The 15,600-nt window shown below is 39.9% G+C and overlaps 1 protein-coding gene across 1 annotated transcript; it reads left to right on the top strand.

Annotated features, from left to right (window-relative positions):
• The first annotated feature begins 1,339 nt into the window (after positions 1 to 1,339).
• LOC144512737 (uncharacterized) lies at positions 1,340 to 11,121 on the top strand. Its single transcript, XM_078243638.1, has 9 exons — positions 1,340 to 1,350; positions 1,692 to 1,714; positions 3,364 to 3,464; positions 7,090 to 7,181; positions 7,712 to 7,791; positions 9,442 to 9,601; positions 9,980 to 10,142; positions 10,267 to 10,320; positions 10,419 to 11,121. Exons 6-9 carry the CDS (start codon positions 9,506 to 9,508, stop codon positions 10,673 to 10,675), a joined length of 570 nt encoding a protein of 189 aa, XP_078099764.1. The 5' UTR covers positions 1,340 to 1,350; positions 1,692 to 1,714; positions 3,364 to 3,464; positions 7,090 to 7,181; positions 7,712 to 7,791; positions 9,442 to 9,505; the 3' UTR covers positions 10,676 to 11,121.
• The last annotated feature ends 4,479 nt before the right edge of the window (positions 11,122 to 15,600 follow it).

The following is a 15,600-nucleotide window of genomic DNA, read 5'->3' on the forward strand; positions in this document are numbered from 1 at the left end:
CACACTTGAGACCACTTTATCGGCATTTCCGTGACTCACTGTGACTTCAACAAAACTGCAGAGCCGACGTAGTTTGCACCGCCCGCAGCTGTGCATGTGTGTGCGAGTGTGTGTGTTTGTGTCCGAGCTCCGCTCTCTGTCAATTTTCAGAGAGGACAGATAAGCTTGAGCTTACGCGCTCTCAGGTACCAAAGTTTCGACGTTTAACGTGTAAAAAAAGGGGGCAAATTTACATGTGCGACTGGATGTAAAATTCAGTTGCACACTCTCAAATTTTGGTGGCAAAATGCGACCATTTGGTCGCAGTCTGGAGCCCTGCTGTTCTAATCGTTTTACCCTGTACTCTGTTGCTTTGCTTTGTTGTATATCTTTCTGCTTCTGGGTTGTGTCTTGTCTTGTGCTAAGTTCTGCATTGTGCTTTGTTTTGTTGTTTTCTGCTTCTGTGTTTTGTGCTAAGTTTTGTTTTGCAACATATGATAAATAAATAGAAAAAGAAAAATCCGAGCAGAGACATGTCAATAAACTTGCACTGCTGTCATGGTGAAAAAGGTTAGTTTTTTGTGCTGGTGCTGTTTTTTCTACTTAATTCAAAAATAGCGCTTAGAATAGGTATGCCATAATAGAACATCCCTTACCTGTTTAACACAGTTTTTTGCAAATCTTTGAAATCTGTTTGTACTCTCAGGTTAATGTTGATTATTTAACATTTTGAAGCTCACATGCTCAGTGCAATCTGCCCTCATGAAATAATAAAATGGTAACTTTTTGTAAAATGAGTTAGGAAGCCTACAGCAAAGCCTATCTTTACTTTTAATTTGATTAAACAACAAAAAAAATTCGTCCTAAAATGGTCACAAATCATTCTAGAGTAGAGTAGAACTGTGAGATCGTCTGTCTCCACAAAATTAGGGAGAGAAATGTTCTCCCCTCATCTTAAAATTGTCATAAATCAATATGCGAGTAATTCCTGGTTTTATGAATGCAAAGGTTGGCGAGTTGAAGCAGCTGTGCTGTGTGTGTTTGACCAAACAGCGACTGTCATCCCTGCAAACTCTTTCCAAAGGTTGCTGCACAAAATTTCCTAGAACAAAATTTAGAGCCCCACCTGCTAGGAACCTTCCTCAGGGGAAAATCTCCTGCGGTTGAACCACAGGTTTGTCTCTATCAGCCATGAAAGTGTTTGAACATGCATGATGAGTCATTGACAGTGGCTCTTGAGTTCACTCTAGATGAGAGAACAAGATGCCCCAATTTGTTGACATTTCTGCTGTAAAAAACTGTGTTGTTTTTCATGCACGCACACACTCAAAAAACATTTTGTGCCTTATCTCCACAGGTGTGCAGGAACAGGTAAGAAACTATCTGCTATCTCCTTGATATAAGAGACAACTAGTCAGCTGTGTCAAAGCTGCCCAAAATTGCATGTACTGTAACAATAACATATATCTACTATCTGCAATATACCTGTATTATAAACAACAGAAACACCTGACAAAATAGTGCAATCCACTACAGTAGCTTTGTAATAAAGCTGTGTTGATTCAGATGGATCATAATGTTTAAAGCCACAGTGATGTAATTGCATTGGATTGCCTGACATTGGTAGGGAGGAACAGGGACAGAGCAAGGAAGTAGTGGGTTGCCCTTTGAGATATTTACATTTTTGTGTTTTATTTTTTGTTTTTTCTTAGAAACCCGCACCTCAACCCGACTGGTAAGTCGACCAAAGGTTTTAAGTATCCTGCTGAGACCACCAAAACTTTATTTTTACCACACACTAACAATCATCAAATCATCATTTACAGTTTGTGTCACAATACTTGTGGCGTTTTTCTATTACGTGGTACCTGCTCGACTCGCCTCGACTCTACTCGCCTTTTTTGGCTTTCAATTATGAAAAAAAGTCCCTGGTACCTGCCAACAGGTACTTTGCTTAGTCTCACCTCCGTCGAGGTTCCAAGCGAGCTGAGGCTATACCAAAAGGTGACGTAAAAACCTGCAGACTACTGATTGGTCGTAGAGAATCGTCACTAATCACTGCGTCATCATTGCTAGCGACAGACGGGGGTGTAGTGAACAAACCCGGCGTTTTTAAATAGTTTAGCAAGTGGTGGATTTTTTTGCTGCCTCCAGCTTCTTTTGAAACAAAATTTTTCTTCTGGCTGTGGCAACAACAACACACCTTTGACGTTCTATGTGTGTGTCGCGTTAGGTCACGGCAATTTCCTGTGGCGGCGCTATGACGACCAGCCACGCTTGCCTCACGCATGAAACGTGGGGTATACTCGCCGCAGCCGACCTGTCGAGCGCCAGTGTGACGTCACGGGAGCGCCGTAACTGTTTATACTCGCGCGTGGTGGTCGCGACACTAGTTGCAGTCTTCTCCTGAACAGAGGTGGCGCTAATGAGAAAAGGCTAACGACTTTGCTATTTCTACGGACTAGAAGAAGAAGAAAAAGGTAAACAACGCCAGAACTGGCAGAAGCATTGACATCAATGCTTTGATTTGATTCGATGACCTACTTTGTCGGATCAAGCCTTTCATTCGCCATAAAAGAACTCATCTTAACCCAGTAAGTTTACAAGAGAGACTTGCAGTCACTCTGAGAGTCCTGGCATCCGGTTGCTCTCGAGCTCGTTCATGCTTCCTGTTTCCGCTTTGTCGCGCGCCGCTGAAAAAAATAGAGTGGTGCGCGCCCTCTCACTCAAATTCCTGGCATGCCAGCGAGATCTACGCCATTTTAACGTCACATTGGCGCAGGCGAGCTCAGCTACAGTCACTGTAAAACGGCCTTGAGGCGGTACTAAATCTGCAATGGAAAAAGGAGGAAGAGGCACCGCGATGGAGGCGAGCCGAGTAGAGCTGCTACTAGCAGTTGGTAAGCGCCATTAGTTAACTTTACCCAGTACCGATCTGTTTTGACCCAGTGTTAGACACACCTAGTTTAAGTTTTACCCTTAAATTGTCACAGATGTATTGTTAGTTGTCCAAACGATACATATGACATTTAAAACTGCAAAGGATACTTATGTTATTCATAATCACAAACACATATTGACATGTAAGTTTAGAGGTCAAAACCTCTACAGGGAGCCTTTAACCCAGTAATTGCAGTGGTGCAAATTTGACTTTAAATGGGTTAAATCAGAGTTATGCGCACTTTTAGTAATTTTGTGTCCATGTTTTTTACATTACATTCATTAGCTCAGTGGTTCCCAAACCAATCAAATTTATTTGGGAACCAGTGATTAGGTTAGCAACTTACGATAAATGCATTCAACCTCGCTTTGTGTTATATGAAAGTGTTCATGGGATGTGGAGTGCTTTTGTGTTTATTTTTGCTTATCTTTGCACATCTACAGCACTGAGCCAAACACACGTCGCTGTGGGTCAGCATGTTACAATCCAAGTTCCTTTCGCTGCTGTGAGAAAAATCAGGGGAAGTCACAGTGCCGCTTGCCAGGTATAAGAGTGGGTGTGTCTGTTTTTGTTGAATCTGTTAGTTATACAGGGCATTATGTCATCATGGTGGACGTCATCCTCATGTGATTGCTTACACCCACACATTTCCCCTAAAGCTCACAAAACAATAAGATTCTGGAGTGCTTTGATGCAGATATGAGTTCATTTCAATGGCACACAAAAACAACCTCAGGGGAAACTGTGATGAGATAAACTTCAAGAAGGCAATTATCACCTATGCCTGCACTTGCTCAATGACGCAACTGATGATTTTAATTAAATTTCTTGGTATCAGATTCAGTCATCACTCAATACATTTTTAGGCATATCATCTTGTACGATGAATGTATTTTAGAGAGCATAAGCAAATTTCCCTTTCCCTAAATAACCCGGATACACAATTTATCATGTTTTGAAATTATTATTAACTGGCAGCAAGAATGGGTATTGGGAATTATTTCCCCGCCAAGGTGACTGTGAGGAAACAAAAATTGTTCATGATGTCCGTGTAAACCAGGTTTGTTACATATTCTACAGGAATGACCAAAGATGATGGACTTAACGTATTTGTGAAACATAAAAGAAACAATGGATAGCTGGTTGTATGGCAGCTAAAAGGTTATAACATGTAGATGGAAACCCCCATACATTTCCCACCTTTAGCCAAAAAAGACATGACCCTCCCCTCACCAGCAAAAAGATTTCTATGACCCTCCATAATGATTTGGAAAAAAAGGCATGACCCTGCCCCAACAATTTATCAATACATTCTGTACTGGTTTGCATTTGGCAAATATATACAGATTTCCATTGGTTTTTTTTTTTTTTTTTTTATAGCTATGATATACAAGACCAAACCTCTGCATTCTCATTTTATACATCCCACTCCTCTGTTATGGTGTGGTGGCCATTTCAGTAGATTTACTCACTAACATTGTTGTGGAAACAAAATAAGCATGGAAACTAAATGCACAATTCCTGCATTACTGCATTACTTCAAATACTAAGTTACTCTAGTAAACTAGTATTCACATGAAATAAAACAATAAAATATTGAGACCATTCAGCAAGGCACTCTGGGTAATATTCAACACACAAACTGGTTGCTATGGACTCGTCACTAAGCTTTCTCCACTTCGCCGTTTAAACAAAGTGGAATAAACGTATACAAGTCAAAATCTACACAAAACCCACAATCAATTAGTAAGCTGACATCAAATGTGGCATTTAGGAAACCTTTATTGCAACCTTGGCACGGTAAGATGTCCAGACATAGTACAACAGTCATTTTCGTTTTTTACGTCCTGCTGCTCCCATCGTCAGCCAGATAATATTTTTTTTTACTAAAGCAGTATATGAAATCTGATGTATTACCTACCACCATTTAGTTGTTTTGTTATTTAAGATATTTATAAAATATCTGATCATGCCAGAATTATTCCACTAATTTTTTAAACAATACAATTATCCATTTCAGCCACCAGGGGGGCAGCTCCCCCTGCCCCATATGTCTATGCCCTGCCCCACAGCAAACTCATGGGTCAAACCCATCTGGTAGCAAAGGAGGGCAGAGACTGAGAGAGCTGCATGGAGCTACAGTCAGGTCCATAAATATTGGGACATCGACACAATTCTAATCTTTTTGGCTCTATACACCACCACAATGGAGTTGAAATGAAACGAACAAGATGTGCTTTAACTGCAGACTTTCAGCTTTAATTTGAGGGTATTTACATCCAAATCAGGTGAACGGTGTAGGAATTACAACAGTTTGTATATGTGCCTCCCACTTTTTAAGGGACCAAAAGTAATGGGACAGATTAACAATCAAATCAAACTTTCACTTTTTAATACTTGGTTGCAAATCCTTTGCATTCAATTACAGCCTGAAGTCTGGAACGCATAGACATCACCAGACGCTGGGTTTCATCCCTGGTGATGCTCTGCCAGGCCTCTACTGCAACTGTCTTCAGTTCCTGCTTGTTCTTGGGGCATTTTCCCTTCAGTTTTGTCTTCAGCAAGTGAAATGCATGCTCAATCGGATTCAGGTCAGGTGATTGACTTGGCCATTGCATAACATTCCACTTCTTTCCCTTAAAAAACTCTTTGGTTGCTTTCGCAGTATGCTTCGGGTCATTGTCCATCTGCACTGTGAAGCGCCGTCCAATGAGTTCTGAAGCATTTGGCTGAATATGAGCAGATAATATTGCCCGAAACACTTCAGAATTCATCCTGCTGCTTTTGTCAGCAGTCACATCATCAATAAATACAAGAGAACCAGTTCCATTGGCAGCCATACATGCCCAGTTCCTTTCCTTCTCCATACTCTTCTCTTCCCATCACTCTGGTACAAGTTGATATTTATCTCATCTGTCCATAGGATGTTGTTCCAGAAATGTGAAGGCTTTTTTAGATGTTGTTTGGCAAACTCTAATCTGGCCTTCCTGTTTTTGAGGCTCACCAATGGTTTACATCTTGTAGTGAACCCTCTGTATTCACTCTGGTGAAGTCTTCTCTTGATTGTTGACTTTGACACACATACACCTACCTCCTGGAGAGTGTTCTTGATCTGGCCAACTGTTGTGAAGGGTGTTTTCTTCACCAGGGAAGAGTGCATGTGGTCATCCACCACAGTTGTTTTCCGTGGTCTTCCGGGTCTTTTGGTGTTGCTGAGCTCACCGGTGCATTCTTTCTTTTTAAGAATGTTCCAAACAGTTGATTTGGCCACACCTAATGTTTTTGCTATCTCTCTGATGGGTTTGTTTAGATTTTTCAGCCTAATGATGGCTTGCTTCACTGATAGTGACAGCTCTTTGGATCTCATATTGAGAGTTGACAGCAACAGATTCCAAATGCAAATAGCACACTTGAAATGAACTCTGGACCTTTTATCTGCTCCTTGTAAATGGGATAATGATGGAATAACACACACCTGGCCATGGAACAGCTGAGCAGCCAATTGTCCCATTACTTTTGGTCCCTTAGAAAGTGGGAGGCACATATACAAACTGTTGTAATTCCTACACCGTTCACCTGATTTTGATGTAAATACCCTCAAATTAAAGCTGAAAGTCTGCAGTTAAAGCACATCTTGTTCGTTTCATTTCAACTCCATTGTGGTGGTGTATAGAGCCAAAAAGATTAGAATTGTGTCGATGTCCCAATATTTATGGACCTGACTGTACATGGAAAAATATGCACCAAACAAGCCACTTTAGAATTTCATGAATACAAAAATAGACACCCCTCTCTGGACTGAAAAATGTTGGATGATCCTCCCGTCAGCAAAGAATAAAAAGACACGATCCTCCCCTGTTTACTGGCAATTCCACCACACTGATCTGTTACAGCTGTGTTTAAATTTTGCCAGGTTCAGGCGCACATGCTACTTGGCTAAAGATGGGGAAAGTCCAGCCAGTACAAACTGACCAACGCCTTAACTTTTTCATGGGAAATAGGATATAGCACAAGCTTTCCCTTCAAACAATTCTATTTTCCTGTTTTTCTTATATTTTCTGAGTCACACTTTCTTGGTATAAATTATCCCCACACCCTCTGTCTAATAAACCCACGGTCTTTTTCTGTCCCCCACCCTGCCCACCCACCCCACCCACCTGCCTGTTTAGACCAATGTGATGATGCCTCAACTGTGTATAACCCACGTACACATGTCTGCTGGGATGGCTTTGTATCTGAGTGGACGTCTTGGATTGAACAAGTATGTACCACTGACATTTACAGTACTGTTTATTTGCTCAGCTGGGTAGAGTATTCTTCCTGTGACGGTCAACACCCTTTATCTGTGTTTTTCTGTGGAAACGTAAACCACCCTTTTCCCTGAGCTTCACCCAGCTCCTTATATTCAGCAAGTGAGTGTGTTTTGTGTCTAATGGATAAAACGCACTGCTAACGGCGTTGTTTAGTTTTCGTGCATAATAAAAAGGATGATATAACTTTTCGTTTTGTTTTGGGACTGTATTTTTGTCAGACATCACGCAAATTTATGTTCCTATGTGTGCATTTGAATGTGTGTAAGACTGTGCCTGCTTGTGTCTGTATTGCTGCACACTTTACTTTTTTTTTTTCTGTGAATTTTGTGATTCTTTAAAGAGGCTTTATGGCTTGGCCCAACGCAGAGTTCTCTGTTTTAATAACAAGACCTTGCACAAGGACAGAGAAAATGGAGAGGAATGTTCAGAGATCAGTATTTCTTATAACCCAGCTAAAGGAATTGTGTGTTATTCTCAGTCTCATGCCTCCCCCGGACAACACTGCTGCGGAACAGAAGTCTTTCGTCCTCTCACTGAGATCTGCTGCGATGGACACAGGTGATTATGTGTGCATGCGTGTGTTTACATTTATCCATGGACGTGTTCATGAAATTCAGTGAGTCGGTAAAGCATTTTTTTTTAATCAGCTTGGTAAGTTGCACTGTGGTTTGTGTGATGTTTGTTTATAGTGTGTTTTCCATTGCTAAGAAATGAGGCAGTGTGGGGAAAAAGTTAATGTTTGTGTCTTGGAGCTTGTGAGGATACTATCCCAGACAGGAGTGGCAAGGAATAAATCTCTATGGCTGGTTTTGTTCTGTCTACCGAGGCAAAAGGGCTTTCCAGCTGCACTGGCCCTGTGCATCCTTTGAATTTTTCCTGGTGACCTTTAAAACATGCCAAGCTACTGAGCCAAGTAATTTCTGTCTGTCTGGGTTTTAAGCGTATGAACTGCCTGTCCTTGCAGGCTGGCCTGTGTCTGTGTGTGTTTTTCATATGCTTGAGCATGTTATGACTGTTTTACAGTTATGCTATTCCATCTTTCAGGGGATTACAATATTTTAATAAGGATCTCATATTTAAGAGGACCAGTATTTTTTTAGTTTGGCATTTTGGTTAAAGCTGAATTAATCAATAAGTCTCTAAATGAAATGACAGTGTAATATTAAAGCTTTCGTTGGTAGTGATGAATCCAGAGAGAAGTATCACCCAACTCCAGCTGAGCAGCTAGTCGTTTTAATTGTACGCTACTAAACAGCAGAAAGACAAAGTTAATAACAATTAGCTGGTGAAAAAAAGATTGGGGGCTGAGTGGGATCAATGATTTTATGTGTAGTGTTGGAGCCCCCAAAAAGACTCTGACCTCAAAGGGACTCAGACCTTTACTTGCCAACTCACATCTATTTACTAACATGTTACCTAAACGTACCCCTTATAAGCCATGTCCTTGCTGCAGCAAGACAGAGTGCATATTGGCTTTGTACTCTCCGGGTTCTGCAGGATCCGTCATGATGCTGAAATCCTTGATGTAATAAACCTTTTATAATCAAGAACAGTGTCAACGAAGTTCCTTTCCCACACATTGTCAACACAGTGCTGCAACTTAATTTACCAAAGACTCATGCTAACGTCTGCTAAATGTGTCTAGCCAGAATGTCTGCTGACATGGAGTCATGCAGGCTGTTGCTCTGTCTGCTAAATGTGTCTAGTCAGAATGTCTGCTGACATGGAGTCATGCAGGCTGTTGCTCTGTCTGCTAAATGTGTCTAGTCAGAATGTCTGCTGACATGTTGGCCAACCTCAATTACATTTAAAAGCTTTTTTAGTCATCTGTCTCATGCATGACTGATGGTACACATACTCTTCCATTTCAATCAATACAGCTACATAATTTTTTTTTTCTTCTTATTTATTCGTCTAACTACTAGACTACTGTGATTGCAGCTGTACTATGGCACAGTATAGAAGCTGCACTACTGATATGCTGCTTTCACTTTACACTCTGTGTAGACACTGTGTTGAAAAATGTATCTTCCAATCGTACTTGATGCTCACAGAAAGCATATTCCAACTCACCCTCTTTTGAACATTAAATGGTCTTTATAACATAATAATAATAATAATAATAATAATAATAATAATAATAATAATTACTTCTTTATCTCACACTCGTGATTTGATATTAAGTACAAGCACTGTTTCTCCACGCAGACATGCCAAAAAAGAAAACACTCACTGCTGTGGGGGGAAAGCCTACAACATTAAAGACCCTCAGATGAAGTGCTGCGCCGGGACACTGCACAACCTGACCCTGTTATGCAGGCCTGGACATGACGCGCAGTGCTGTGGATCCATTCTGCAAACCTCACAGGTAGGTTTTAAATAAAAATAATAATAATATTTAAAGTTTGATGTGTTTTAAATCATCAATGCATCAAGCCTATATATTATATGACCAGCATCTGTGTGTGTGTGTGTGTGTGTGTGTGTGTATATATATATACATTTTTAACAAGGCTTACGCCTAAAATTAATAATTTTTATTATTATACCAAAACTCAACCATCTGATTTGCCGCACCAGTCACACCACTCCTTCTAATGACCCTGGTGAGATCCATAACTGTGTCCTGGATCCGTTTACTGTATATATTGTATATCTTGGACACATATAATGATATCAGTAAGATGGAAAGCAAGCATATATTTACGGACCATCAATGTGTGCATTATATCTACTTTATAACCAGAATGTTTGCTGCTCGAGTGAGGACAAGGAGGTGCTTTACTCTGCCAAGACAGGATTCGGATGCTGTGGTCACCTCTACTACAACACCTCTCTGTGGTCGTGCTGTGCAGGGAAGCTGAGTCCAGTACACAAAGTAGGACAGCATCAGAGCGTCATGATTAAAGGTCAGTTGTGCGAGGCTTGGACATTGCTCCACAAAAAGCATTTGATCATTGTCATTTTAACTTGATGTGTATTTCAGTTTCTAACATCTTAGCAACGATGTGTGTGTATACTGTTTGTTTTCAGAATCCAGACTTCTGTCAGTAAACAATCTGAATGAAACAGATCTTTGCAATGAAAGTAAGATATCTTTTTTGAGTGTGAACTTGGGAGCAAATACTGTTTATGAAGATATGTGGATTTGTAAATCTTATGTGTTTGTTTATGTCCCTGTTTAGTGCAAATCGGTACTATGGAAAGTGTGTCTCCGGACAGCATAGTGTTCAGCAATGTGCTAAGAATCCATGGAAGAAATGCCACGGTGAAACCTCTGGCCTCGCCTCACATCCTGGAAACACCTGATCGCTGCAGCTCCCCTAAACTGATCCCTGGGAATAGCTACTTCTTTGATAAAGTTAAAGTCTTCACAGATTTCAACCATAACTCTATTCTCCAGTCGCTCTATTTCATTATTTCCAAGTGTTATCGTCCTTAGGTCACCGCTGTTACCTGTTACTACCATCAGTTAATCTGTTATTGTATACATGGTCTGACTTACCGGATGTTAAACCTGCCATTGCCCCCCTATTTCAGAGGGCATTCTCCTCCCCTTTAGCTATTTCTGCTATTTATTTTGCAAGGACACTACAATCGCTGCATCTCGGACTTAGCCCCACCCAAGATGATTGTGATTGGTTTAAAGAAATAGAAACAAGCCATGACATTTTTTCCCCTATCCTTGAATGATAAGCGGCGCAGCCAGACTTTTCATTATTTTCATTGCTCACTATATATGGTGCTTTACCAAACAAATTTGCAGTCAAATTACCAGAAACACATTGCCACCTGTACACAGTGGACTATATCACTAAGATTTTAGATTAAGGTTTTGGAATAACCGACAAGAAGGAGTTGGGGGTGGGGGTTAGGGGGTTAGTGCGCAGAAGCACGGAAGGGAGGAGGAGGGGACGGGATGAGGAGGAGGGAGGGACAAGCTAGCCTCCATTTTGTTGTTTGACAATACTTCGAATGTCAACAAGTGATGTCACCCAACATCACTTAGAGCACCTTTAATGTTGGGCCGTTAGTGAAAGCTTTGAGTGAATATTATGACATTGCAGGATGTGTATTTTATTCTTGACAGTGGCCTGTTTATTTTGTGTGGGTCAAGTAAGGAGAGGAATCCCGCCCCCCTGCCATGAAATCACCTACTTTCTCCTCAACTGTCTGCATTGACTCAAATCCGTGTTATCCAGCTTACACCAGGTGTGACAGTATTGCACACTTAGTGTACATTGAACACACCCATTGGCTCCAATCTGAATGGACAACTTTGGCACAACACACATCTATCTTCCAGTAACTCCAATTTGGTGCGGAACTAAGAGGATGACGATAGGGAGGGGTGCAATATAGACTCTCGTTCATTGTTTGGTGTTTGTTTGTGGACTTTGATGAAAAGCCAACGTAAATTATATTGAACAAGCATATGCAGTACATTCTACTTAGTGTTTAATCTTGACTTGTTTTAACACTGAGATGGCCATACTTTGTTTTCCTTTTAATAGTGTATATTGTAATGATATACTGTACTGTACAATTAAACCAGAGTAATACATTTCACCCACATTGTCAAAGCTCATAACTTATGGTGGTGTGCTGTCTCTCTGTCACTGTAAAGTAATGAAGATTATTACCTAAGCTGGAATCACGTATGCATGCTTTTTATAAATAAATAAAAAATGTTTATAATACAATTTTTCTCAATTGACTGTTCTCATTTACTGAAACAAACTTACAGTTGTCAAACTCTAGGTACAATCCTCATGTCCATCATGCTTAGACCAACAGTGTCACACTGGGGTTATTAATCCTTAAACCCAAGGACATTTTGTTTAAAATATTCAGCAGCCAAGTTCTTAATTTTTAAGGATTTATAGATGAAAAGCCAAGTCAGTTTTTTAATGTTTTAATTTTTACACAAGATCAAAAGACACACACTTTTTCTTTCCTAATGTTATATAGTTATATTTGTTATTCGTATCTGTATTTATTTATTTTTTTATTATTTCATATTAATGTTTAAATACACTCACCTAAAGGATTATTAGGAACACTTGTAAGATTTCTCGTTAATGCAATTAGTTTTTCTCAATCAATTTGGTACATTTCTCCAAACTCAGGTAACAGCTCTCAAAACAGTTAACACAGCAAACTAAACACACTCTTATGTTGGCGAAACAGTTAAGTATTCACTGCACAATGAAACAAGCATTTTATTCTAGTAATGCAATTATTAAAATTCAATATTAACATCAAAACTAAAAGTGTGTTCTCTGTTGATTTGATAACAAATTCAGCTGAAGATACACAAAGAAATAAATGAAAATACATGTTTTTCATTAAATTCTTTAATGAGGAGTTCAAGAGTATAACAATGAGTTGTCACCCCACAAAACATATTATACAAATAAGTACATAGGTAAATAAAAAATAAATTTAAAAAAAATGTAGTGCATTCATTGAATCAATTTATTGATCATGCCTCTCAATTACATATGGCCAGAGAATTTCATCATCGCAGCAAATATTTTCACGAGTCATGCATTGTGGGAAAAAACGCTCTGAATGCTGTATCCATCCTTGACATGCTTGTGCGCCAATATCTCCACAGACCTCTTTGAAGAAGACTTACTTGGTTGTCAATCATGTACTTTCCATCGCCAAGAGGAGAAGAATTCGTCAATTGGATTCAAGAAAGGAGAATATGGTGGAAGGAACACCATCCTGAAATGTGGGTGATTCTCAAACCACTCTCGCACTAGTGCTGAATGGTGGAATTGGACATTGTCCCACACAACTACAAAATTCCACACCATTTGCTCCTGATCACCCTGCGGAAAGAGGATTTCATTGAGGAGGTTTAAAAAATGTAGGAGCCTTGCTGTGTTGTATGGTCCCAAGACAGCATTGTGTGCCACAACACCAGTTGTAGAAATTGTGGCACAGAGAGTGATGTTGCCTCCTCGTTGTCCAGTGACATTGACTGTAGCACGACGGCCAATCACATTTCTCTCTCTCTTCTCCTTTTTTGTGAAGATTGAAGCCTGCTTCATCAATATACAGGTACTCATAATGAGTTGCACTGCTATCCAACTCCAAGATTCTCTAGAGTAAAAAGAACACAACGTACAATACAGTAAGTTAGTGTTTTACAGTAATGGCATTGATTGCAGTCAATACTACTGTGAAACTGTTGCTGAAGTTTGAGTTCACACTTTGAAGCAGCAGTATACATAGATATGCCTAAATCTTTTCACTTACAGTAGCATGGAATAGTTTATGGACACATACTTAAAATTCAGGAAAAATATATCTTTGTGTTGACAGTAAAAGTGCAGTAATTGGGTTGCACATACTTGAACAAACTGAAATCGCAACTCCTTCACTCTAACGGAGTGCCTCTCAAAGGGAACTTTGAATACTTGCTTCATTTGGATTGCATTTCTCCTTAGAACACGATAAATTGCGGAGAGACTGCGTTGGTGGATATTGTGGAACATTTGATTGTCCGATGTTATTCTTCGCTGAATTCCTTTGAGGCGGAGGGTGTTGTTCTGGACCACCATGTCAACAATTGCATGCTCTCGTTCAATTGAAAGAAGTCTTGTTCGTCCATCTGAATGTTCTCGAACTTCAATTCTAAAAAATGTTTGGACAAGCAGGAACATTTACTGTAGAAATCTAGACTTATGTCAAACAAGACTACATGGACTCTAATTGTAGAAGTAGAATTATATAGTTACTTACCGGGTTTCCCTCTGAAATGTGCCGATAATTGAAGCCGTGGATCTGTTTATATTGGGCTGAACTCTCTGCCCAGCTTCTCTCAGTGAGAAACCATAATTTCTGACATGGTCCAGAAGCGTGGCTCCGATTTCATTTGAAACACGTGCGTACCCTATCCTTCTACCTCTCCTCTTCCTCTCTGTCCATCTCTTCTTATATGTTCTACTCTCTCTTTCCACTATACCATTGCCCTCCAATCTATCCATCTCTTCTCCCTCTACTCCTCTATCTTCTCCTCTTCCTACATCCTCAGCTCTTCTTGCTCCTTCTCCATCTCCTCTTCCTCTCCCTCTACCCTGTCAACCACCTCTCACTCTTACACCTCTTCCTTTTCCACTGCTCATGCTTCTTCTTTTTATTGTCTTTTCTCCTCTTTCTTCTTCTTTGTTGTTTTTCTCTTCCCCTTTTGTAGTTGTTGTATTTAAGACAGCTGTGTGAACAATTAGGAAATTGGCTTTTTCTGTGTTGAGTGGATTACTAACTCATCAGATATCAATTTGGGGTTAATTGAGACACTCACTTAAAGCAACACTATGTAACTTTTCCCGCTTCGGTCCCCCTACAGGTTGGAAGCGGAATTGTCTCTTACATTACATTTTCCAGTTCATTCGAACTATAGATCCGAGGCGACCCGATCTGGCAAACTTGCACAATGTAATGTAATGGACAATTCCGCTTCCAACCTGTAGGGGGACCGAAGCGGGAAAAGTTACATAGTGTTGCTTTAACATATAAAGAATAAAAACAGAAAGGACAGTAAGAAATATAAAAAAAAATACTGTGAAGTATACAGTATACCAATACAATAGAATTTACAAATTTACAAAAAATATACAATAACAATTGAAGAGAGGGAAGGAATCGTTCAATATCAGTATAGTCTGAGATTTAAGATTTAAATATAGTGCAAGGCAGTTCAGTGCAATGGTAATATATTAATAACAATACTGTAATTGTAAGATTGAAATATACATGATGTAGATGAGCAGAACAGTGTGGGCTATTTCAGAGCGTTCAACAGTGGTCTTTGTGTCGGCTGGTTTTGGCGAACAGTGCCCTGTATTGCCTACCGGAGGGAAGGAGGTTGAACAGTTTGTGACCAGGATGTGAGGGGTCTGCATTTTTGCTGAAGGCCAGCTCCAAACACCCACGTTTTCTTTTCTTTTTTCTTGTACTTTGTAAAAATATCAGAGGATAACATTCAAGCGTGGAACTGTGTAGGAGTGATAGATTACTTCCAGACTGTGTTCAATGGGTGGTGTAAGGAAGGAGACAAATATCTGAACAGTCAAACATTCCTAAAACATAAGAAACATTTTCATGTTGCAGACAGGATTGTCTAAATGCATGATGTGTTCATATACAAGAGGAAATATCAGACATACTTAACAACTAGGTCATTTAACCACAACAACTTTGGTGTCCCACATATTTTGTGTTTGTTGTTGCCAACTGAGTTCTTTACTAGGAATAAAGGAAATTCTTTAAAATGTGACATTTATCAACTCCAATTAGACAAACATGCCCAAAACAAGACATAACTCAGACTGCTCAGTGGAGCAATGTTTCACT

This window comes from Sander vitreus, chromosome 3, assembly GCF_031162955.1.
Source record: "Sander vitreus isolate 19-12246 chromosome 3, sanVit1, whole genome shotgun sequence".
Lineage (NCBI taxonomy): Eukaryota > Metazoa > Chordata > Actinopteri > Perciformes > Percidae > Sander > Sander vitreus.